The following is a 24193-nucleotide window of genomic DNA, read 5'->3' as shown; positions in this document are numbered from 1 at the left end:
CATTTAGTCTGTATATATCCCTTTGCAGATTTTTTGTGTCCTCCTCACAATTTGCTTTTCCACCCATCTTTGTATCATCAGCAAACTTGGCTACATTACACTCGGTCCCTTCATCCATGACATTAATATAGATTGTAAATAGTTGAGGCCCCAGCAACGATCCCTGCGGCACCCAACTAGTCACTGTTTGCCAGCATTAATTCCAGATTACAAAATAAACCGCTGCAAATAACTCACCGAGTCTCCGAAGACATATGTACTATAATGGTGCTGTCTAACTGAGCAAAGTGATCATATCAGAATACGTAGGGAAATTGATAAGGCCTTTAAAAACATGATTGACTCCATTTGGGCTTTCTTCTCCAGATAGATGCCCAGGAAGTTTTTTTTTAATTCGTTCTGGGATGTGGGCTTTGCTGGCAAGGCGAGCATTTATTGCCCATCCCTAATTGCCTGTGGGAAGGTAGTGGTGAGCCATCTTCTTGAACTGCTGCTGTCCTTGTGGTGAAGGTACTCCTATAGTGCTGTTAGGGAGGAGTTCCAGGATTTAAACCCAGTAACGATGAAGGAACAGCGATATATTTCCAAGTCAGGATGGTAGGAAACTTGCAGGTGATGGTGTTCCCATGCGCCTGCTGCCCTTATATTCTAGGTGGTAGAGATCATGGATTTGGGAGGTGCTGTTGAAGAAACCTTGGCAAATTGCTGCAGTGCATCTTGTAGAAGTTATATTGAATCATTTCCTCTGGCTGGTAGAAATCCTTTGTGATATTGTTTTATAATAAACATGGCTTAAGTGGTCTCTCTTCTCTTCCTAGTCTGATCCAGATTGCACCATCACTCGCTCTCCTTTTTCTACCAATTGACCCCTGCCCCTTCCCTTCCCTCCTTGGGTTATGGTTTCAGAGATGGCAGATGTCTTTCCAGTACTTCATTGAAGTGGCTGTTTTTCATGTGAGAGCCTGGACAATGAGTGTCGGAGGCTATTGGCCTCCGAGGCACCACAGCCCAGCCTGAGCCAATGCTCACCCTACAATCACGCGTGCAGAGATGGCAACTTACAAAGCTCAGAAAAGCTGACAAACCATTTCAAAAAAGCAGAGAACATAAAAAAACAACATGCAACCAAAAAACAATCCTGAACAAAAAATAGCCTATTTTCAAGGCCATTGCTTCAAGGCAACTGAATAACTCAAAATCTTTTCTATTACATTTGATCTCAGGATTTTGTTCAGTGTTGTCGGATTACGTTACAGATGTAAAGATATCATTACTATGGAATGTAGTGGAATATGACATAAACTGCAGCGATACTTAATATTTCACAAGTTATATTATAGGAATGAAACTGAACTACACAGCAAGGGCATAGTTATAAGCTGTTTTTGGAGCAGGCAACCAGCTTTTTCACCACTGCTCGCGCTACTTTTCAGGCTCTGATCGATTCTTGTAGACAGATCAGTTTCTGGCACCAAGGGGACAGTGCTTAGCATGAGATGCCACTGTTCTCCAACGGGAATTTCCCAATCCTGTATGAGGAGAGGCGTTTGTTTAGCCATGGCCGTGAATGTGTAGGGCAAGTGAGGGCCACTGGGGACAAATTATTGGAGTCTCTGTGGAAGGACTGAATGAAACAGGCCCTGGGACACGGGACAGGACAGTGAGTGTATCAGACCATAGTGACAGCATCCTCGAGCAGGCCAACATCCCCAGTACTGAAGCACTGACCACACTTGATCAGCTCCGCTGGGCAGGCCACATTGTTTGCATGCCACACACGAGACTCCCAAAGCAGGCACTCTTTCACGGCAAACGAGCCAAAGGTGGGCAGAGGAAACATTACAAGGACACCCTGATAAAGTGCAACATCCCCACTGACACCTGGGAGTCCCTGGCCAAAAACTGCCCTAAGTGGAGGAAGTGCATCAGGGAGGGCGCTGAGCACCTCGAGTCTCATCACCGAGAGCATGCAGAAATCAAGCACAGGCAGCGGAAAAAGCATGCGGCAAACCTGTCCCACCCACCCCTGTCCTCAATGACTATTTGTCACACTTATGACAGAGACTATGATTCTTGGATTGGACTGTTCAGCCACCTAAGAACTCATGTTCAGGGTAGCTAATGTAACACCACTTTTTTAAAAAGGAGGGAGAGAGAAAATGGGTAATTATAGATCGGTTAGCTTGACATCAGTAGTGTGGAAAATTTGGAATCAATCATTAAGGATGAAATAGCAGCGCATTTGGAAAGCAGTGACAGGATCGGACCAAGTCAGCATGGATTTATGAAAGGGAAATCATGCTTGCCGAATCTTCTGGAATTTTTTGAGGATGTAACTAGCATAGTGGACAAGGGAGAACCAATGGATGTGGTGTATTTGGACTTTCAAAAGGCTTTTGATAAGGTCCCGCACAAGAGATTGGTGTGCAAAACCAAAGCTCATGGTATTGGAGGTAATGTACTGATGTGGATAGAGAACTGGTTGGCAGACAGGAAGCAGAGAGTCAGGATAAACGGGTCCTTTTCAGAATGGCAGGCAGTGACTAGTGGAGTGCCGCAGGGCTCAGTGCTGGGACCCCAGCTCTTTACAATATAGATTAATGATTTGGATGAAGCAATTGAGTGTAATATCTCCAAGTTTGCAGATGACACTAAACTGGGTGGTGGTGTGAGCTGTGAGGAGGATGCTAAGAGGCTGCAGAGTGACTTGGACAGGTTAGGTGAATGGGCAAATGCATGGCAGATGCAGTATAATGTGGATAAATGTGAGGTTATCCATTTTGGGGGCAAAAACACGAAGGCAGATTATTATCTGGATGGCGGCAGATTAGGAAAAGGGGAGGTGCAACGAGACCTGGGTGTCATGGTTCATCAGTCACTGAAAGTGGGCATGCAGGTACAGCAGGCGGTGAAGAAGGCAAATGGTATGTTGGCCTTCATAGCTAGGGGATTTGAATACAGGAGCAGGGAGGTCTTACTGCAGTTGTACAGGGCCTTAGCGAGGCCTCACCTGGAATATTGTGTTCAGTTTTGGTCTCCAATCTGAGGAAGGGTGTTCTTGCTATTGAGGGAGTGCAGCGAAGGTTCACTAGACTGATTCCAGGGATGGTTGGGCTATCATATGAGGAGAGACTGGATCAACTGGGCCATTATTCACTGGAGTTTAGAAGGATGAGAGGGGATCTCGTAGAAACGTATAAAATTCTGACGGGACTAGACAGGTTAGATGCGGGAAGAATCTTCCCGATGTTGGGGAAGTCCAGAACCAGGGGACATAGTCTTAGGGTAAGGGGTAGGCCATTTAGGACTGAGATGAGGAGAAACTTCTTCACTCAGAGAGTTGTTAACCTGTGGAATTCCCTGCCGCAGAGAGTTGTTGATGCCAGTTCATTGGATATATTCAAGAGGGAGTTAGATATGGCCCTTACGGCTCAAGGGGTATGGAGAGAAAGCAGGAAAGGGGTACTGAGGGAATGATCAGCCATGATCTTATTGAATGGCGGTGCAGGCTCGAAGGGCCGAATGGCCTACTCCTGCACCTATTTTCTATGTTTCTATGTTTCTAAGTTAAGAATGGCAGCAAGTCTCCCTCGATTCTGAGGTACTGCCTATGATGATGATGAGTGACAGGGACACAGAACAGGGACAGTGAGTGTATCAGACTGTAGTGACAGGGGAAGATTGAGAAGAGGGTTGGGGCGATGATGCAGCCCTGTTTGACCCTGGTCCGGATGTGGGTTGGGTCTGTAGCGGATCCGTTGGTAAGGATAACGGCCTGCATGTCGTCGTGGAGCAGGTGGAGGATGGTGAGGAACTTTTGGGGGAATCCGAAACGGAGGAGGACGCTCCATAGACCCTCGCAGTTGACAGTGTCAAAGGCCTTTGTAAGTTCGAAGAAGGCCATGTATAAGGACTGGTGCTGTTCCCTGCATTTTCCCTGCAGCTGTCGCGCTGCAAAAATCATGTCTGTTGTGCCCTGTAGGGGACAAAATCCGCACTGTGACTCCGGGAGGAGCTCCTCAAGTCGCTGGGAAATACCACCAACGATGCCTCCGCAAGATCATACAAATCCCCTGGGAGGACAGGCGCACCAACATTAGCGTCCTCGACCAGGCCAACATCCCCAGCATTGACTCACTTGATCAGCTCCGCTGGGCAGACCACATCGTTTGCATGCCACACACGAGACTCCCAAAGCAAGCGCTCTACTCGGAACTCCTTCATGGCAAACGAACCAAAGGTGGGCAGCGGAAACATTACAAGGACACCCTCAAAGCCTCCCTGATAAAGTGCAAAATCCCCACTGACACCTGGGAGTCCCTGGCCAAAACCACCCTAAGTGGAGGAAGTGCATCCGGGAGGGCGCTGAGCTCCTCGAATCTCATCGCCGAGAGCATGCAGACATCAAGTACAGGCAGCGGAAAGAGCGTGCGGCAAACCTGTCCCACCCACCCCTTCCCTCAACGACCATTTGTCCCACCTGTGACAGAGACTGTGGTTCTCGTATTGGACTGCTCAGCCACCTAAGAACTCATGTTAAGAGTGGAAGTAAGTCCTCGATTCCGAGGGACTGCCTATGATGATGATGAGTGACAGAGACACAGGACAGGCCTCCCACCCTCCGTAAACTTCTGCTCATCCAAATCTCTGCTGTCCATATCCTATCACACACCAAGCCCCACTCGTCAATCTTCTCTGTCCTTGCTGACCTACATTGCAATGTCTCAAATTCAAGATTCGGATCCTTGAGTTTAAATCTCTTCATGGCTTCACTTCGCTGTATCTATCTTCGCCCCGAACCCTCTATTTTGATTGACTCTGCCCTTTTGTGCATTTTCCCTCTTCAGCTGCTTAGGCTCCATGCTCTGGAATTCCCTTCCTAAACTTTTGCCTCTTCACCTCCCCCTTCTCCTTTAGGACCCTCCATAAAACCCTTCCTGATATCTCCTTCTTTGGCTTGGCTTCCTTTTATTGTTTTCCTATGCCTCTGTGAAACGTCTTGGGATATTTTTCTACATTAAAGATGCTACATAAATGGAAGTTGTTGTTGATATCGTATCAAGAGTTCCCGAGGTTGATGACTGCTCCATGTATTGACCATATAACCTTTTCCCCGCCTGTTCAATTACTTCATCCTGGACCTTTACTCCAGGGAATGGACCGAAGTGGTGCTCGGATGTCTTCATATGTGGAAGTGAGCAGCTACTTCCACAACGCTGGTTCTGTTGGACGATCATCAACCAGAAAGGTAGACTGCCACATAGTGCAAGGAGATGTTTGTTACACCTACCAACACAGCACTTTAAAATCAAATGCCTCGAATTGTCTCGTGTATGTCAAGCTGCAGCTTTAGTTACTCAATGACTAATGTATAATGTCAATTCGTTCTGCACTTTCAGACTTCTATGAACATTTTTGATGAGGCCTATCATAGCTTTTCTGAGTTATGATTCTTGTCACAAAATGCATGTCAGGCAAACATTACTGATTAACACACATAAAGAATTCATTTTTATTGATCGTACATAATTAACTAAAACCAGTTTCATTCCCTACTGAAAATGAGCAAGAGACAGTTTTAAAGAAATAATCACATGATAGTTACTAATAACAAAATATAAACATGAATGTTATAATTATGTATTTATTCCAGCTAATTTACAATAAAAATTCTGATAAATATGATTTGATTCTACGACTTGCATTCCACAGAATAATCTCTACATTATTGGACAAAACTACATGTTTGATTAGTGCCAATTTTAATTTTTTGTATGTGTGAGAGTACAAATGTTATTTTCGACGCTCATTTCACCCCAGGATGATACACCAACTACCAGCAATAGAATACACTAGAGGAACTTCCTGAGGCAGCTACTTGGAAGTGCACAAGAGCAACCTGGCGGCAACTCTGTTGTTGACTTTTCTTCTTTTCCATGTGAAAGGGCTTGGCTCCTGCCTGGCACTTCCACATAGCCATGTGGTTGAAATTGACAATGCAGCACTGGGGGCATTGAAGACACTAACAAATGCCACTGCACATATGCTTCAACATGCAGAGCCAATATGCCGTCCTTTGTAATACTTTCTCTAACCGATCATTTTTGTTTTAGTACTGCACTAACAAGTGCACACACATTGTCCCAGGATAGGTAACACTTCCTCAGTTATTTCCTGTCATCAGATCTTAATTGAATATTCTCTCACAAAATAGTCAACATCTAACAGACTTCAAAGTTAATTTGTCTTTTCAAGTTATTTATCAAAAAAAATATTTTCCCATGATGTAACTTTTTTTTCTTTTTCATGTAAAATAAATATTGTCTGCATAAATTCCTTTTGCTTTTTAACTGCATTAATTACATCATACTTTTTTTCCACAATTTTTAGATGTCTGTCTACTTACCCTTTGAGTACTGATAGTTACACTGAAGTACATACTGCTGTCTGCTGTTCATTCAGTATCAGCACATCTTTGTAAATTAGCAGAGCTGAAATGATGAAATAGAATTATGAAGATAAACAGGTCAATTATACATCTCTAAATTCAGGGTGTTGGTGAAGCAAATGAAAAGTATTGTAGTGGGTTTTGAATATTATATCCTTATAATCCACACACTGATGTCAAATTATATTAAAACGTGTTCCTATAATTTTTTACCACTATTGCTCTTTGTTACAAACTCACTTTGATGCCTTATCTAGCAAATTTTATTAAATGGAAACAAAACAGAAAATGGCTTGTTGTATGAAATGATGAGAGATCTGGGATGAATGACAGATGTGCTCCCCCATTGGTTTTAGGGTTACTGTGACACTCGAGCATGTTCCATCCTGAAACCAGCTGAGGAAAATGTCTGTGATTCAGTCCCGATCAACCAGTTTTCCACATTGATAATGTGGTGATGTTTGATTAGTTTGCCATTGAGTTCCTCTCTCAGTACTCAAAGGGTACAAGTTTAATTATTCCTTATACTCTAACAGAAGATGAATATTTGCTGTCTCATAACAGCTTCACACCCTATTGAGAAAACTGATAAGTATGCTGCAGTCCTGTCTGTGTACATGCATTAAAATCACTAATTCAGAAATGACTGGTGTTTCCCTCCTTTGCTATTTGTATGGCAGTCTTCCTTTTGAACGCACTCCAAATGGTTTTGTTTTGCTTTAATAATGATCTCTTTCCCTACAGCAGTAATGTTCTTTCCTCCTCTGTATGTGCACCCCTTTGCTGAAGGCACATGTTGAATTTTAACAGTCAGTACATGTTGCTTAAGGGCTAGGATTTATAGTTGTAATCACATTGCTAAACTTGTTTTCTTCTGTTATATAAATGGAAATGGACAGTTGTCAAGACATTTACTGTTATGAGAAGTATTTATTATCAAAACAAAAGTTAAACCAAATAGCCCCTGTATTTCAGTTTGGACATGTCCCATCATATCATGCATGGTAAGTTAATGTCACAACTATTTGTTAGTTCATCAAAATTCTTACTGGATATATAACTCTTTTCTAAGGTGGCCTTATATATTCTCATTTTAGATCAGATATAGGTACTCAGATGGGATGATCCAACTGCAAAGAGGTATTATGTCTATTTCTTCCAAAAGAACCAGTGAAACCAGAACTTAGGCACAAGATTGGTTCTTGGATGAGGCTTACTGAGTTCAGCTTTGGTTTTCTGGCCATTCATTCAAACTAGAATATCGGGCTCTTTGAGAGTTTATTTATTTCAAAAGCCTGACCGCCCACCCCTGCTTAGTGGGACTGCCTGGTGGTGAGTGACAGTAAGCCCAGGGTTGCATTAGTAGAAGGCCTTACAAGCACAAATGAAGGGAGAGAGGTGGGCTGAGGACCAAAAAAACAATTCCCATCTGTCCTCTTGGGGGTTATTCAGCCCCTTTTAACTCGTCCTCTGCCTCATCAATTTGAGGCAGCGGTAATCCCCAACAACACTGTCAGTATTTCTTGGCCTTGCTGTGGAGGGTTACTGATTAATGATGGGGATTCCATTGTGAGCCTGCCCTGCATCCATAATGACCCTCGAACCAAGAAAATGGGTTAGGGGTTGCAGCAGGATTGGAAGGGTAAATGGAAGCCCTGCCATGCCTCAATAAGAGAAATTCAGTCCCATGTATCTCGCATGTTGCAAGTATTGCCTCCATTTTGTGTTCAATTTTAGTTCATTGCATACAATAAAAAAAATAATTATCAGAAGTTTTAGTGAATAATTTCAGCAAGTAATTTACAGAACATTACACAATATTGTTGTAGATCTATGTATTTTTCACATAAGCAAATGCTGATTTGTAGGATAACAAGAACATTCTTCAGAGTGAGCTAGAGGCATGATAACATAAAGAATATTTTGTGCATGTACAAAATTGTTTATCAATTACTGTTTTATTTAATTAAAAAATGGATTTCGGAAATGACTGACAGAAACAAATTTTTAAGTTCAATTTTTTTCTGAATCTGTGATCATTTACATAACAATTGTGGTATTTCATAAGGAATATTTAAAAAATCCAACACTGTTATCACAAATTTCAATAACATTCTTTGACTACTGATACCTTCACGTACAGGGAAAAGATTGGATAACGGCAAATCTACAAAAGACGATTATTAAAGAAGGCCATTCCTTTTCCTGAACCTTTTGTAAAGTATTTTCTTTCATTGTTATTCAGCAATTTCATGAAGAGTTAGCACTGCAGATGGTCGTCAGTACTGGCATGGTGAGAGAAAACGTCTTCAAGTATGCCTGGTTCTTCTTTGAGCTTTTGGTAGGTCCATTTACTCCATAGAATGCCACACAGTTTATAAGATATCAATCGGTGTCATTGTGAACCATTTCACACAGATGTATTTTGAAAATACTTGTTCATGTCACAGACTCTCTTGCTAGAATTACTTTCTCTTTCCAAACCTGTAGCTTTCTTTTTATTTTCTATGTCAGATCTCCAGTCGTTCTCTTTCCCTCAACATTTTGGTTCTACATCAATTGTTTTCTTGTTTTTCTTTCCTGTTCTTTTCTTCCCATTATGCTTTTCTACTTTGCCAATTTTCAATTTTTCTTTTTGAATTTGGTTTGATTTTGCTTATTCTATGCCGCCTCCTCCCTCCTACTATGTCTGCAGTAGCTTTTCTGTTTCATCAGAATCTGCTTGAATGAAGTTTACCTTTTTCTTAAACCTTATCGTGGAATTGTTTGACATATCTGGTAGCACAAGGCAGCAGAACATATTTTCCTATAATGCAGAGCAGCCCACTTGTTAGCGGAAAAATTGGTAAAGCCATTGCTGTACCTGCCGTGGCTCATTGGAAGCACTCTTGCCTCTGAGGCAGAAAGTTGTGGGTTCAAGTGCCACTCCTGAGACTGGAGCACAAAATCTAGGCTGACACTCCAGTGAAGTAATGAGGGGGCACGACACTGTCTTTCGGATGAGATATTAAATCAAGGCCCCGTCTACCCTCCCGAGTGGACATAAAAGATCCCATGGCACTATTTCAAAGATGAGCAGGGGAGCGCTCCCCGGTGTCCTAGCCAATATTTATCTCTCAACCAACATCACTGAAAAACAGGTTATCTGGTCATTATCACACTGCTGTTTTTGGGAGCTTGCTGTGTGCAAATTGGCTGCTGTATTTCCTACATTACAACAATGACTACATTTGAAAAGTAATTCGTTGGCTGTAAAGTGCTTTGGGATGTCCTGAGGTTGTGAAATGCAAGTTCTTTCGTAGTGGTCCCTATGGGCCTAATTTCACAAATGTTCTTATAATGAGTATAAAACACAATTTTATTGTGAATGAAAGGTTAAAAGCATGGCCCAGTACCACTGCCAGATGGACAAGCAGGATGCTTCCCGTAAACTGCGCTTCTCAGATCGCTTCAAGGATGACGTCGCTACTATTGTCAATGTTGTTACTGCGGAGATTGCAACAATTCTTGTGAAACAACAAAAGGTAGTTTTCTTTTCTTAAAAATATCTGTGCTTTCTGTAGAAATGTTTAAAGAGGCAGTGTCACCAAGATAAAATATTGTATCAGACATTAGCATTGTCATTTATTTTTAAACTCAGTTTTAACTTTAAATTTTATCTGTTCTAATTTGTTTTAAATGATAGAAATATCAAAATGCAGCTGTTCAGAGTTGTCTGGTGCATTACTTAATATGGAGCTGAGCCCTTCACACCAGGAAGATCTTTGGTTCAATCCCTGGTCTATTTAATTGACCTTCAACAATGATGACGATACAGGTGCTACAATTGGCATCCGCACTCCTGGGCCAGGGACTTCTGTTGGAAAGTACATGAGGACAAGATTAGGGCAGTCCGTGATGCTGCTAATGATGGAATAGCCTTCTTTAAACTCATGAACAGTTGCCACTTGGGCAAGATATAGAAGGTGTAAAGTTTTTGCTTTCCTTGACCTTACTACAGTTCTTTGACTCTGGGATTTACAGGAACAAAATATACACAACACAAAGGTTTAGGCTCACCCCAAAAGCTATTAGTTTATTAAAACCAACAAAACGCGGACAAAACCCCTTAGAGATTTGGTTGAAACATACAATCGCCCAATCCGGCTGGTTGTCATCGATGTCAATTGTCGGCCCTGGAGTTGGGAATGACCGGTCCCCATCCGTCTTCGCCTGACTGCCACAGTCCTCGAGAACAAGAGAGTGTCTTCCTGCATGTTTCCTTGTCGATGTTCTTCCGTCTTAAAATTTGTTTGTCACAAAGCCCTCCCTCAACAGTAGTTTCAGTTCTTGGGTTTCTGGATGGCCGACATTCACACATCAACAACTGGTAATTCAACCACTGGAGATATGCAGAGTCTGCGAGATTGAAGATGACTCCTCATCTTTGTTATCTGCTCCCTGAAATACACATTTAATGTGGTTTCCTCTTACTGGTGATGGGTGTGTCTGGTCGTCGGCTCGCAGATAAACGTTTTTCTGATTCAGGCCATGAAGTTAATCTGATCCCATTGTTTGAGTGAAACCTAGAGCATTGTCCAAATGCTAATTCCTCCCATTGAAATCAATCGAAGCTTGCTCAAGATTCCAGGCCACATATTTCCATGAATGCTCTTTCTCATAGTCAATCAGAAAAGCTTTAAAACAATTAAATGTCCAGTATCAATGTCCTTCATCGATTAGTCTCCAGACCCTGGCATCTTCCTGTGCCTGAATCAAATAACTTTGCGAATCTTACAGAGGGTAGCTGTCGACCATGAAAAAGCACCTCCGCATGAGTCACTTTTTTCAGGAGAGGATGGGAGAAAATAGAGGAGGGGAGAAAATGAAAATATATTTAAAATCTATCTTATCATAAAGTGTACCAATATGTTCTTTTACATAAGGAGAGCAAAATAAATTCAAGCAGTTGTTCACAGCTATTGTAAGAAATAAGACTGCTTAAAATCCCGGAACAAAGTGGCCCGTTTCCTTTTAGCACCTATGTATTGCAAGTTAAGGTCCACAAAGCAGTCGATTCCATTCTTTGTCCATGTTTATTCATCATCATAGGCAGTCTCTCGGAATCGAGGAAGACTTGCTTTCACTCCTGAAGTGAGTTCTTTGGTGGCTGAACAGTCCAATACGAGAGTCACAGACTCTGTTACAGGTGGGACAGATAGTCATTGAGGGAAGGGGTGGATGGGACTGGTTTGCCACACGCTCGTTCCGCTGTCTGCGCTTATTACCTCCATGCAGAATACCCATTCCAACAGTAATGCCACTGGTGAGATTATGGAGTCACATTGCTCAATATATAAATCATCACTTTGAGATTTAGGCCTCAATGTTCTTCCTGCCCCCACCTCCCGATGGACGGAGAGGGTCGAGAGGGAGAGAATAAAATATCAGGATCGAACAACCTGTCCCCTTTCTCATCAGTTTGAATTTTTACAAAGCCAAATCAGGCCATTGACGAAGCTTCCGCAAAAGGGGGCTTAATTAACATTCAAATGTTGAGGCCTGATGGCATTATTGGTGGTGCGACGTAAACTTAACTGTGAATAGTGGGGAGGCCCGAATTGTCAGCTGCCTGGCAGCAGATCCGAGGTGAGAGGCACTGACTGCCGAAGGCAAGTACTGAAGGTCAGCACTTTTTAGCCTCCTTTTGGGCCAGGAGGTGAGGACGTGCTCCCCCCAGGCCTGACAAGGAAGCCTTCATCCCTGCCCAGACCCAATCACAGCCAGGTGCCTTCTCTGCCCACTGACTGCCATGTACCGTCCCCAAGGACCCCAGACTGCAATCTCCTGCCGTTACTTACCGCTCCTGCCTGCCAGCCAGGCAGTCAATCTGGTTGGCTATCGGGCGAGAGTCCGCCCAAAATTACTCAAACCCTTGACATTAAGATGGGCAGGGCCTCCACGTCCCCAGCCTTGCCAAATTCTTCGCTCATTACCAGACTCCCCCGCACCCTCCCCACCCCTCCCTGTTAAAATTGAGGCCTTAGTGCCTGAAGCTTCTGTATTAAAAATAAATCAAATATGCTATGAAAACTTTTGAAACCTTAGGAGGCATTTTGTCAGGTGATGCAATGTTGATTTTACATTTTCTTAATCTTAGGAAGCAGAACAAGCTGAGAAAATCAACATCAGCTTGGCATTTTTCCTGTACGATCTCCTTTCCCTCATGGACCGTGGCTTTGTGTTTAATCTCATTAGAAATTATTGTTGCCAGGTAAAGAACACATTTTCTTGCTGCATTTCTGACGTATAAGTCTCGAACAACCGAGAAGATAAAATATATTCTTCACCCAACAACTTTGCAATAATTCAGCCACCAAGTTATATTCTTTACAATTAATATTTAGAGAAAGCAAATTGAAAATAATCAAATGACTCAATCACGTGGATCATGAAATGACACTGTGGAATATTGATATATGAATGCCGAGCACGTCGACCTGAAATTCCTCTCTCTGCTATTTTGGTGGTGACATTGACAATTTATTTTAAATGGGTTAATGCTTCTGCTAAAATAGTGAAAAAGGAACTTCAGACAAAAGGTTCGTATCCCATGGTGTAAGTTCAGGGCATTGGTCATTTCTACAGTTGATTTTGGTCTGTTTCAGATTATATATTTACCGCATTATGTTTTTTTTTATAAGTCTGTTTCCTTTTAATTTCTGACTGAGCCAACTACTCCAGCCAAGGGAGCAGACAGATACTCCCAGTGCCCCTGCCAAAACTAGCTCTGTAATTGACTGACGAAGGGTCTTATCCCTGAAACGTTAACTGTTTCTTTCACCATGGATGCTGCCTGGGCCTGCTGAGTATTTTGGAGGCATAACAATTAGCTTCATCATCCTTGGAATAGGTAGACAAACAATGAACCAGGATTCATACTTCCTGATCACTATCCAGTAAGCCATTCAGGCAAGTATGTGCATATGTGTGTGGAGTCAGAGCAGAAGTGATCTTAACTGTGATGACCCTAGAGTTGAATAACGTGACAACATCACTATCTAATTTCACACATGAATGGCCACTTGGACAGCTGCTAAAGGAAAGAAAGCAGACAATATTGGAGAGAAAATAAACTACAACTAACCATCTGTATTAACAGAATGTTGTGTTGGTTTCATTGTTTCACTAACATTCTTTTTTAACCCATTCCACCGTAGCTGTCCGTCAAACTGCAATCAATGCCCACCCTCATCACCATGCGACTGGAATTTCTGAGGATCCTCTGTAGCCATGAACACTATCTCAGCCTGAATCTTTTCTTCATTACGAATCTGTCTGCACCAGCTTCTCCATGTCCCTCACTATCATCACAGGTAAAGTTCGTCATGCAGCAAAGACGATTTTCTTTTGCTTGGACTACATGGTGTATTATTATGCATTTGCTTGGACTACATGGTGTATGGCAAGAGCCTTGTGCGCTTCTGTGTGATATGTTCCGTTCACACAGATGGGCAAACTCTAGTCTTGTGCCTTTACAGATCAGCTGTAGCTGCAGTGAACTTTGAGACGTGGCCCATATCTTCCTCTTTTACAGAAACCCAAAACGTGGGCGTGATTGATGTCCAACATTGGAGGTGTATTTTGCTACTGGGTTTCCTCCTGCTAACAAGAAGCAAGCGCCTGTCATAATGCTGGTTTTACACTTCTCAAGCAGCTAAATGAGCTGCCTAACTAGCAAAGAAGCCAAAAGAGTTTAGTCAGCAAGATGAAAGCAAAGAGTAGTGCAATCTGGTAATGCTCATGAATCCTGGTTTACTGATCAGGACGTGTAGGTGTTTGATAGCTCAATAGAAATATGCGCAGGCCGCACCTTGCCCACAATGGCAGAACTCATCAACACCACCACCAACTTGCATTTATATAGTGCCGTTAATGTAGAAAAACATCCCAAGGCGCTGCACAGAGGCATAATCAGATGAAATGGATGTCAAGCCAAAGAAGGAAATATTCGGAGGTGAGATCAAAAGTTTGATGAAAGCAGTGGGTTTCAATGAGGGTCTTTAATGAGGAGAGAGAGGTGGATGGGCGGAGGGATTTAGGGAGGGAGTTCAAAAGGTGCGGCCAAGACAGCTAAAGGGATGGTTGCCAATGGAGGGGCAAAGGCTGGGGGGGATGCACTAGATGACAAAGTCAGAGGAACGGAGAGAGATCTAGAAGGATTTGTGGGGTCAGAGAAGACTACAGATATAGCCCCACAAAAATAATCTGGGCTACAAATACCCCAGACTATGCCCACCATGATCGCAACCCCCCCACCCCCCCCACCACCGCTCACTCCCAGGTCTTACCTTGCTGCCAGCTGGGTGGCCCGATGTTGCGTAGGCCTGAATCTGGTGAGCTACATCGGGATGCCAGTTTAGGGCCATTTAAATGAGCCCTATGCCTCAAAATGGCTCCGGTCTCTTTTCCCCTGACAATGGCAGCCTGCAGGTTCATTTAGCCAGTTAGCCATCTAGAAGTTAAAATCCACCCCACTGACTTCTTGATAAATTTACAGCTGGGATCAATTCTGTTTTCCTATCATTTATTGACTGAACAACATGTAAAATGTGACTAAAATGCTTCTGTCTAGTTGTGTGAACTTGCTACATCCTGGTCTAAACATAAGCCATGCGGGTCATTGTTATGTTGCATACTGCAGGTGGATTGTTTTTCTTATGTGATGTTGTTGGCTTTTATTGCTGGATAATCCTTGTATTTCAGGTTAGGAAAATAAACAAAACTTTGATTTTAGATGAGATTTTTTTCTCAATTTCTACATTAATTTCTTCAATTACTTCTTTTTTACTCAACAGAATTCTAGTTCATGTTCAAGTGTTCAAGACCAAAAAATTGCCAACATGTTTGAGCTTTCGACTGACTACCGTCAGCAGCACTTCCTGACTGGGCTTCTCTTCACTGAACTTGCAGCGGCCTTGGATGCTGAAGTAGAAGGGTATGGGTTTTAAGCTCTGTTTGCATTTTGTCGTAAGGATTGTTGCATTGCTGTGGAACCAATGAGTCTTGTGTAACAAAATCACATGATGCTCAAGAGGTGATGGGTAGAATGTATTGGTGCTCCAACACAGTGTGTCAAGGAATGGCAGACTCCGGTTCATTCCTGCAATGAGTCCTCAATCGGGACGGTGTCCTGTGAAGAAGCACAAATTTGCAGGACTACAGGGAAAGGGTAGGGGAGTGGGACTAGCTGAAGTGCTCTTGCAGAGAGCTGGTATGGGCTCGATGGGCCGAATGGCTGCCTTCTATGCTGTAACCATCTATGTTTCTATGATTCCATGAAATTAGAGATTAGGTGCTTCATTGCAACAGGGGAGGGGAATGGAGGGAGTCACTCTGACAGTCCTGCTCCCCTCCAAGTGGTCAGCTGAAGGTTGACATTGACAAAGAACTAGCTGGGAGCAGGTAAATTATAGTGAGTGGCAATGGGAGACTTAAAGAAAGGAGAAGAAAATTTAAACAAATATAATGTTGGGGGAAGGAGACAGAAAAATTATGTGGCCAAGAAGTACTACTGAGTTTCAGAGAGCAGTCTCGCCAAAAGTCTCAATCGGCTGATTCATAGAGCAGATTAGTTGAACAAAGCTAGCCACTAGCCAGTAATCTGTATGAAGTGGGATGGACAGGTTATGGGGCTATCATATTTAGAGGGAAACTTTAACCTCTTTGTTTATTCTTTTCTTTGATGTATTGGAATATTTTTTAGTGAGTCAACTGAACTAGATTTTATGCCAGGGAACATTACAAAGCTTCTTTCCTCCAATTACCTTTCATGGTTGCACCCACATGTGATACTGTTCTTGACACATGACACCAAACAATGTAAAATACAGAGCTGAGTTTCTATAAAACTGCTCTTCAATATACCTCCATAAAAACCTTCCCCTATCAATAACTAATTCTAAATCAGAATTGCCAATCTGCCAACATAGCTGTTATGATGCTCAATTCTCAGTTGTTTAATCATTGATTTACCTCATGTTTGCCTGATGGGTGAATTTGCTAAGAACCGTATTAATGAGTTCCAATTATTTCCTCCCTGTGCCATGAGGTGAAAAGTGTTATGGTTGCAGAAATCCAGTTTAGGAAGCAAAATGCCAGCTGAACACATGCTGGAATGTATTTGGGATCAGTGGAAATGTCTTTGGTACAACAGCTGGAAGAGTCTATGCTGAGGCAAGAGCTCATCAAGGGAGAAACCGTCATGAATGTAGATACAGTCAATTATATTTGTTTACATTTGAGTGTTTATTAAAAACTATGTTTAGACAGAAAAGTACAATATAAGCCTGAAAGAACAGCTGATCCTAATCAAATCAGGCTTCAGATCATATCCGTTATTAATGACATCAGTCCCACTGGTCCATTCAAGACTATGCACTAGATTGTTCATGCCCAACATGTTTAGATTTATGGATAATTGAAAGGAACGTTTATTATCTAAAATCTATAAACCTGACAGCAGCTTTTCATGAATTTCTAACAGGTTTATGGAATTGAGGTGACCAAGTCATCATGGGGCTGAAGAGAGACACAATGCAAACCTTTAGCAAACTTGTTCTTTGTTCATTGTTCTATCATATTAGTATGTACCACTGTCAGAAGTACATTTAATATCAGCTGAAGTAATTATCCTGTCCAGTTAGCGTTTTCAGTTAACGCTTAAATAATAGTAAAACTCAAAGAAGGGAGCTGTTTAGTGGTTCTTTGCAGGTGAGTTAATCATAGAAATAACGTGGTTGACCATCTGATATCTGCTTACTTCTGCAGGATAGCTAAGGTACAGAAGAAGGCTGTCAATGCAGTACTCAGTTTACTGTGTTCCCATGATCTGGACTCTCGCTGTTCAAAACCAGAGATTAAAACTAAAATAGCTGCCTTATACCTCCCTCTAATAGGGATTATTATGGATGCATTGCCACAGTTCTACGACTTCACAGGTACAAGCTTCTCTTATGGTTCATATCTGCTAGTGAGAGTCTACTGGTATCAGATATATCGATGATAAAAGTTAGCAATTACTACTAGTTAATTATTGATCAGAGAGGAAATTCATGGATCCAGTGCTCCCAGCAGATACACTCAAAGGGGCATGGATTGGGGAAGTGGAGCTACTTTATTGTAAGCCTGTCTCTGACCTATTGTGCCTTTGAACATGGCCTCCCAATGGCGTGTGGAATTGGTGAATCTTACATTTCAACAAATGTGTTACTGAGAGTTAACAAAAAAAAAAGTCATGAACCTGGGAAAATAGAGGAAAGCAGTGTACACAGAGGAGTTCTGTAAGTGAGACTGTTTCAATATTGTTTCCCTACAATTACCTCCCCTTAATATCCCTCTCCCAAAGGCAGTGATTGATATTGGAGTAAGGTTTCATAAGAACATAAATAAGAACATAAGAAATACGAATAGGAGTAAGCCATATGGCCCCTCGAGCCTGCTCCGCCATTCAATAAGATCATGACTGATCTGATCATGGACTCAGCTCCACTTCCCTGCCCGCTCCCCATAACCTTATCATTTAAGAAACTGTCTATTTCTGTCTTAAATTTATTCAATACCCCAGCTTCCACAGCTCTCTGAGGCAGCGAATTCTACAGATTTACAATCCTCTGAGAGAAGAAATTCCTCCTCATCTCTATTTTAAATGGGCAGCCCCTTATTCTAAGATCATGCCCTCTAGTTCTAGTCTCCCCCATCAGTGGAAACATTTCTCTGCATCCACCTTGTCAAGTCCCCTCATAATCTTAAACGTTTCGATAAGATCACCTCTCATTCTTCTGAATTCCAATGAGTAGAGGCCCAACCAACTGAACCTTTCCTCATAAATCAACCCCGTCATCTCCGGAATCAAATTAGTGAACCTTCTCTGAACTGCCTCCAAAGCAAGTATATCCTTTTGAAAATATGGAAACCAAAATTGCATACAGTAGGTGTGGTCTCCCCAATATCCTGTACAGCTGTAGCAAGACTTCCCTGCTTTTATACTCTATCACCTTTGCATCTTAGCCTTCCTGATCACTTCATGGATGTTAGCAATCCTCTAGTACCTCAGCTAAACAGTTATCCTCATGTGTAAACCTTGACAATGAGTGCCAGCACATTGATGGATAATAAAGGTCATCAGAGCCAAATCCAAGCCTGTCCTCAGCAGCTACCACATTACCAGCCTATTCAGACCGTCCTGTAAAATTTGAAAAGGGCCCAACCTGACTGGCTGGGTCACCAATGTGAATTTTGCAAATGCACAGTTACCATTTTTGCTTAATCTGCCGCACAGTATAAATGAGGCAGTCAGTAAGAAAGAAAGTAGATTATACTGCATAATCACTTCCAATGGAAACAGGTCTGCAATGTAACTACGGTATCATTTGTCATTTTTTCTGAGTTCCATCAACCAAAGAGACTGGGACCTGGCTCCAGAACAGGAACATGCAGTAATAGTCTGAAAAAAGGAATGGGAACATGCGAGTAAAGATCGTTACCGTCTGTTTATACTTTCACAGCATCATTTATCTTGCAATATCATCGATCAGTCGGTTACGTTTGCGAACTGAAGGTCATCAGTTGTACTTAGAGGCTATATTTTACCTTCATAGGGCTTCTGTCAATACGTGTTTGTTGTTTCAGATGCCCGGACTAGGAAGGTTCGTCCAGGTAGTTCAGATGGCGATGCAGAGATCAACCCCATCAACCAGTCTGTTGCCTTGGTTATAGCTGGAAATCATGTAAACACAATGCTGAGGAGCACTGCAATAGCCTTTTCATCACTGGTATGCCGCAAGCCCCTCAGAAGGTTTTGTTTTTGACTTAAATACAGATACATTGTCTTAATCTAGAGGAGGGAAATTGTTGAACAGCTATATGCTATTTTCACCACGATGATGCCACTCACAAGCAACACACTAACATTTTTGTGATGCAATGGCTCATTTTGGTGCAGATTTTGTCATGTGGTGTGAAATGGTGCGATGTGATCTTTGTGTCCAAAAATGTGTTTCATATGAACATGTTAATATCACTTGATTTCACCTGGTTGCATCTAAAAGGCTTGTCAAACACTTTGATAAATCTGTACCTATTAAAGTGTGATGAGCTGGCCAGTGATTTGTATTGATATATTTTAGTATTTTAAATCTTCCTCTTTTGTTGGGCTGTAATTGTCTAACCTGGTGTGATGCTTGCTGTGTTGCATTCTGCTGTGCTGCATTCTGCTGTGTGTAAGGGGAAGATGGGAAGGCTTCCTCTCCCACGAGCGGGCCCACTGATATAGAGGGTCGACGCTCGCCCCAGCCCACGTAGCGATTCTCGAAGTTAGCAGACAGAGACGGATGGCAAAGTATAACGATCTTTATTACGAACGTCCGGGAACAACCCGCATCACAGCCACCTGTGAGTGGGGATGCTCCCCGAACAGCACAATCATACAACTTTTATACATTTCAAAAACCCCTCTGTTCCCGGACAAGACCTCCCTAGATCTCTAATTGGACTACCTTATCAGCGCTACGTCCCTAATTGGACTATCTTATCAGTACTACTCCGGATTGACAGGTCATGAGCTCTGACTGACAGGCCATGATCTCGTGACCATCTTAGACCGTTCCCAGAATGGTATCATTACGTTGGGATTTGTTATACATTTCCTTTGGTGCCATGAAGTCTCTCTGGTCTCTTCTCACTGCCTTATCAGCGGTCTGTTTAGGTTCTCTCCTATTGACATTCCATGTTGGAATACTATCTGGTATCCCAACCCATAACAGTACCTTCTGGAGCCTTGGAGCTGGAATGTACAAGACGTGAGAAGAGATACAAGGCGTGAGAAGAAAAGCCTTTACCTCCTTATGCAGGAACCAGCACTTTAACCCTTGTCCCGCTGGTACCCCTAATGCCAAATTTCTCTTACATGTGCTTATCATATCTGACACCAATCAGGAAAGAGGGTATTGATATGCTATGAACCAATTTTATTGCTAATTTTTCACAGGTGTCTATTATTTTCCCCACTTCCTCTTCCTCTACCTCTTCTGTGCTTCTTCCTCCTCCGCCCCCGCCCCCGCCCCACGTCCCACCTTCCTCCAAAGCAGTGCACCATTTTTGGTCTGGAGCTAATCTATTTACAAGCCTCTGCCAATATATCTCTTCAAATACACACATGAAGTGCTCAAGTGTCTTGTCAGGGTGACTTTTCCTTTATTCCGGAGTGGTGGGGGGGAGGGGGCAATGGACGCAGTTCACTGATGACTGCACAGTGTTTAGCTCCATTCACAATTCCTCAGATAATGAAGCAATCCATGCCCACATGTAGCAAGACCTGGACAACATCTAGGCTTGGGCTGATATGTGGCAAGCAACATTTGCGCCAGACAAATGCCAGGCAATGGCCATCTCCAACAAGAGGAAGTTTAACCACTGCCCCATGACATTGAATCGCATTATCATTGCTGCAGGTGCATTTGTATTGATATATTATAGTATTTTGAATCTTCCTCTTTTGTTGGGCTGTAATTGTCTAACCTGGTGTGATGCTTGCTGTGTTGCATTCTGCTGTGCTTATCATATCTGACACCAATCAGGAAAGAGGGTATTGATATGCGATGAAACAATACATTGGATCATTTTAGTGCTAATTTTTGACAGGTGTTTATTATTTTTCCCCACTTCCTCTTCCTCACTTCTTCCTCCTCTCCCCCCGCCCCCCGCCCCCCCCCCCCATTTGCAACACTCAAGAAGCTCAACACCATCTCGGACAAAGCAGTTCACTTGATCAGCACCCCATCCACCACCTTAAACATCCACTCCCTCCACCACTAAGATAATGGGACTAAAGGTGAATAAATCCCCTGGACCTGATGGCTTGCATCCTAGGGTCTTAAGAGAAGTGGTGGCATGGATAGTGGATGCTTTGGTTGTAATTTACCAAAATGTCCTGGATTCTGGAGAGGTCCCAACAGATTGGAAAACTGTAAATGTAACGCCCCTATTTAAAAAAGGAGGCAGACAAAAAGCAGGAAACTATAGACCAGTTAGCCTAACATCTGTGGTTGGGAAGATGTTGGAGTCCATTATTAAAGAAGCAGTAGCAGGACATTTGGAAAAGCAAAATTCAGTCAGGCAGAGTCAGCATGGATTTATGATGGGGAAATCATATTTGACAAATTTGCTAGAATTCTTTGAGGATGCAATGAACAGGGTGGATAAAGGGGAACCAGTGGATGTGGTGTATTTGGACTTCCAGAAGGCATTTGACAAGGTGCCACATAAAAGGTTACTGCACAAGATAACATTTCACGAGATTAGGAGTAATATATTAGCATGGATAAAGGATTGGCAAACTAACAGAAAACAGAGAGTAGGGATAAATGGTTCATTCTCGGGTTGGCAACCAGTAACTAGTGGGGTGCCGCAAGGATCAGTGCTGGGACCCCAACTATTTACAATCTATATTAACGACTTGGAGGAAGAGACTGAGTGTAACGTAGCCAAATTTGCCGACGATACAAAGATGGGAGGAAAAGCAATGTGTGAGGAGGACACACAAAATCTGCGAAAGGACATAGACAGGCTAAGTGAGTGGGCAAAAATTCGGCGGATGGAGTACAGTGTTGGAAAGTGTGAGGTCATGCACTTTGGCAGAAAAAAATCAAAGAGCAAGTTATTATTTAAATGGAGGAAGATTGCAAAGTGCTGCAGTACAGTGGGACCTGGGGGTACTTGTGCATGAAACACAAAAGTTTAGTGTGCAGGTATAGCAAGTGATCAGGAAAGCCAATGGAATCTTGGCCTTTATTGCAAAGGGGAGGGAGTATAAAAGCAGGGAAGTCATGCTACAGTTGTACAAGGTATTGGTGAGGCCACACCTGAAATATTGAGTGCAGGTTTGGTTTCCATATTTACGAAAGGATATACTTGCTTTGGGGGCAGTTCAGAGAAGGTTCACAAGGTTGATTCCAGAGATGAGGGGGTTGACTTATGAGGAAAGGTTGAGTAGGTTGGAATTCAGAAGAATGAGAGATAATCTTATCGAAACATATACGATTATGAGGGGGCTTGACAAGGTGGATGCAGAGAGGATGTTTACACTGATAGGGGAGACTAGAACTTGAGGGCATAATCTTAGAATAAGGGACCACCCATTTAAAACTGTGATTAGAAATTTCTTCTCTGAGGGTTGTGGATCTGTGGAATTCGCTGCCTCAGAGAGCTGTGGAAACTGGGACACTGAATAAATTTAAGACAGAAATAAACAGTTTCTTAAACAATAAGGGAATAAGGGGTTATGGAGAGCGGGCAGGGAAGTGGACCTGAGTCCATGATCGGATCAGCCATGATCGTATTAACTGGCGGAGCAGGCTCGAGGAGCTGTATGGCCTACTCCTGCTCCTATTTCTTATGTTCTTATGTTCACTGGTTTTCTATGGCTGCACTGTATACTATTACAGGATGCCCTGCAGCAATTTGCCTAGGCTTTGTCACCAGCACCTCCCAAACTCACATCCTCCTAGATGGACAAGAGCAGTAGGTGAATGGGAACATCATAGCCTCCAAGTTCCCCTCCAATTCACACACCATCCTGACTTGGACATGGAACTCCCTACCTAATAGCATGGTGGGAGTACCTTCATCACACGGTCTGTAGTGGTTCAAGCAGAAGGCTCACCAGCACCTTTTCAAGGTGAAATAGTGATGGGCAATAAATGTTGGCCTTGCTCGCAACATCCATATCCCAAGAATGATTTTTTTTTTAATTCTCCTGAAGGAAGTGCCATATCTCTGCTTGGCAACTTTTCATGACAGCATGGTTGAGATTGTTAATTAATCATGTGGAAAGTCATCTCAGAACATTCATCCTACCATTCTATTCTGCTTTCCTGCCGTTAAATCTAATTTATAGTTTTATTAATAGGACCTAATGAGCACTGTGGCTCTTGAACACTCCCAATTAGATTGGCATTGCTCTGTGCACTATAACTGCATTAAAATAACACCTACAAGAATTTGTTGCATTTGAACTAGTATGCTAAAAATAGCATACGGAGGAATTCCAACAACCTCTTATCTCTTTCTGGAATTCACCAGCCACTAGCTGAACGACCCCTGCCCCAGTGCAGAGATGATGTACAAAATTCATAGAGTGCTTCAGTTCCAAATGTAGTTTTATTCAACAGCAAATCACAGAACTGCTATGAAACTTGCTGTATGATAAAGTATTAGAGATGTACAGAAAGTCTTTCCTTTTCTGCTGTTGTATGAATTTCCCCTTCATTCGTAACAAATACAGCAGAATTTCACTCTATGTACATAAATTGCAAAGAAAAGCTTGTACTTAAAGGGTTAAGCATCTACATTACAGTAATACATGGGGAGCTGGACTATGCTGTAAAGCATGTAAATATACAACAGGTCAATCAGTCCCTGGAAGTGAAAGATAAATTAATTCTGACTCTGATGAAGTAACCCAACCGAAACATTCATCTATGTCGATTCGCCTGTTGTGCATTTTCTGTTTAATTTAGACTTCCATGCCTCGAATTTCTGCAGAGGTTCTCTAACGGGAGAGTAACAGAACCCCCTTCCCCCAACAATTTCCACCATTTCTCCAGGGTTTCTGTCAATCATCCTCAAAGTTATAGCAGGAGATCGAGAGGATTGTGCAGAATTTCTCCCCTACAATGTTTGGCATTCTCTCTTTGTCCTTGCACATTG

General features: G+C 42.5%; 1 protein-coding gene across 7 annotated transcripts in view; it reads left to right on the top strand.

Annotated features, from left to right (window-relative positions):
* Positions 1 to 24193, top strand: part of dock8 (dedicator of cytokinesis 8) — a 464486-nt gene that overhangs the window by 359925 nt on the left and 80368 nt on the right. For 6 of the 7 annotated variants that reach the window (XM_070881482.1, XM_070881473.1, XM_070881464.1 and 3 more), the window contains 7 exons: positions 8694 to 8789; positions 9823 to 9972; positions 12588 to 12701; positions 13648 to 13803; positions 15286 to 15425; positions 17258 to 17427; positions 19118 to 19260. In XM_070881482.1, coding sequence (XP_070737583.1) covers positions 8694 to 8789; positions 9823 to 9972; positions 12588 to 12701; positions 13648 to 13803; positions 15286 to 15425; positions 17258 to 17427; positions 19118 to 19260 — 969 coding nt within the window. Of the gene's footprint in view, positions 1 to 5152; positions 5249 to 8693; positions 8790 to 9822; positions 9973 to 12587; positions 12702 to 13647; positions 13804 to 15285; positions 15426 to 17257; positions 17428 to 19117; positions 19261 to 24193 lie in introns of all 7 variants that reach the window. The other variant, XM_070881523.1, reaches the window with a different exon arrangement.

This window comes from Pristiophorus japonicus, chromosome 1, assembly GCF_044704955.1.
Source record: "Pristiophorus japonicus isolate sPriJap1 chromosome 1, sPriJap1.hap1, whole genome shotgun sequence".
NCBI classification, from domain to species: domain Eukaryota; kingdom Metazoa; phylum Chordata; class Chondrichthyes; family Pristiophoridae; genus Pristiophorus; species Pristiophorus japonicus.
Note: the sequence above shows the minus strand (reverse complement) of the source record. Positions and strands in the feature narration are given on the sequence as shown.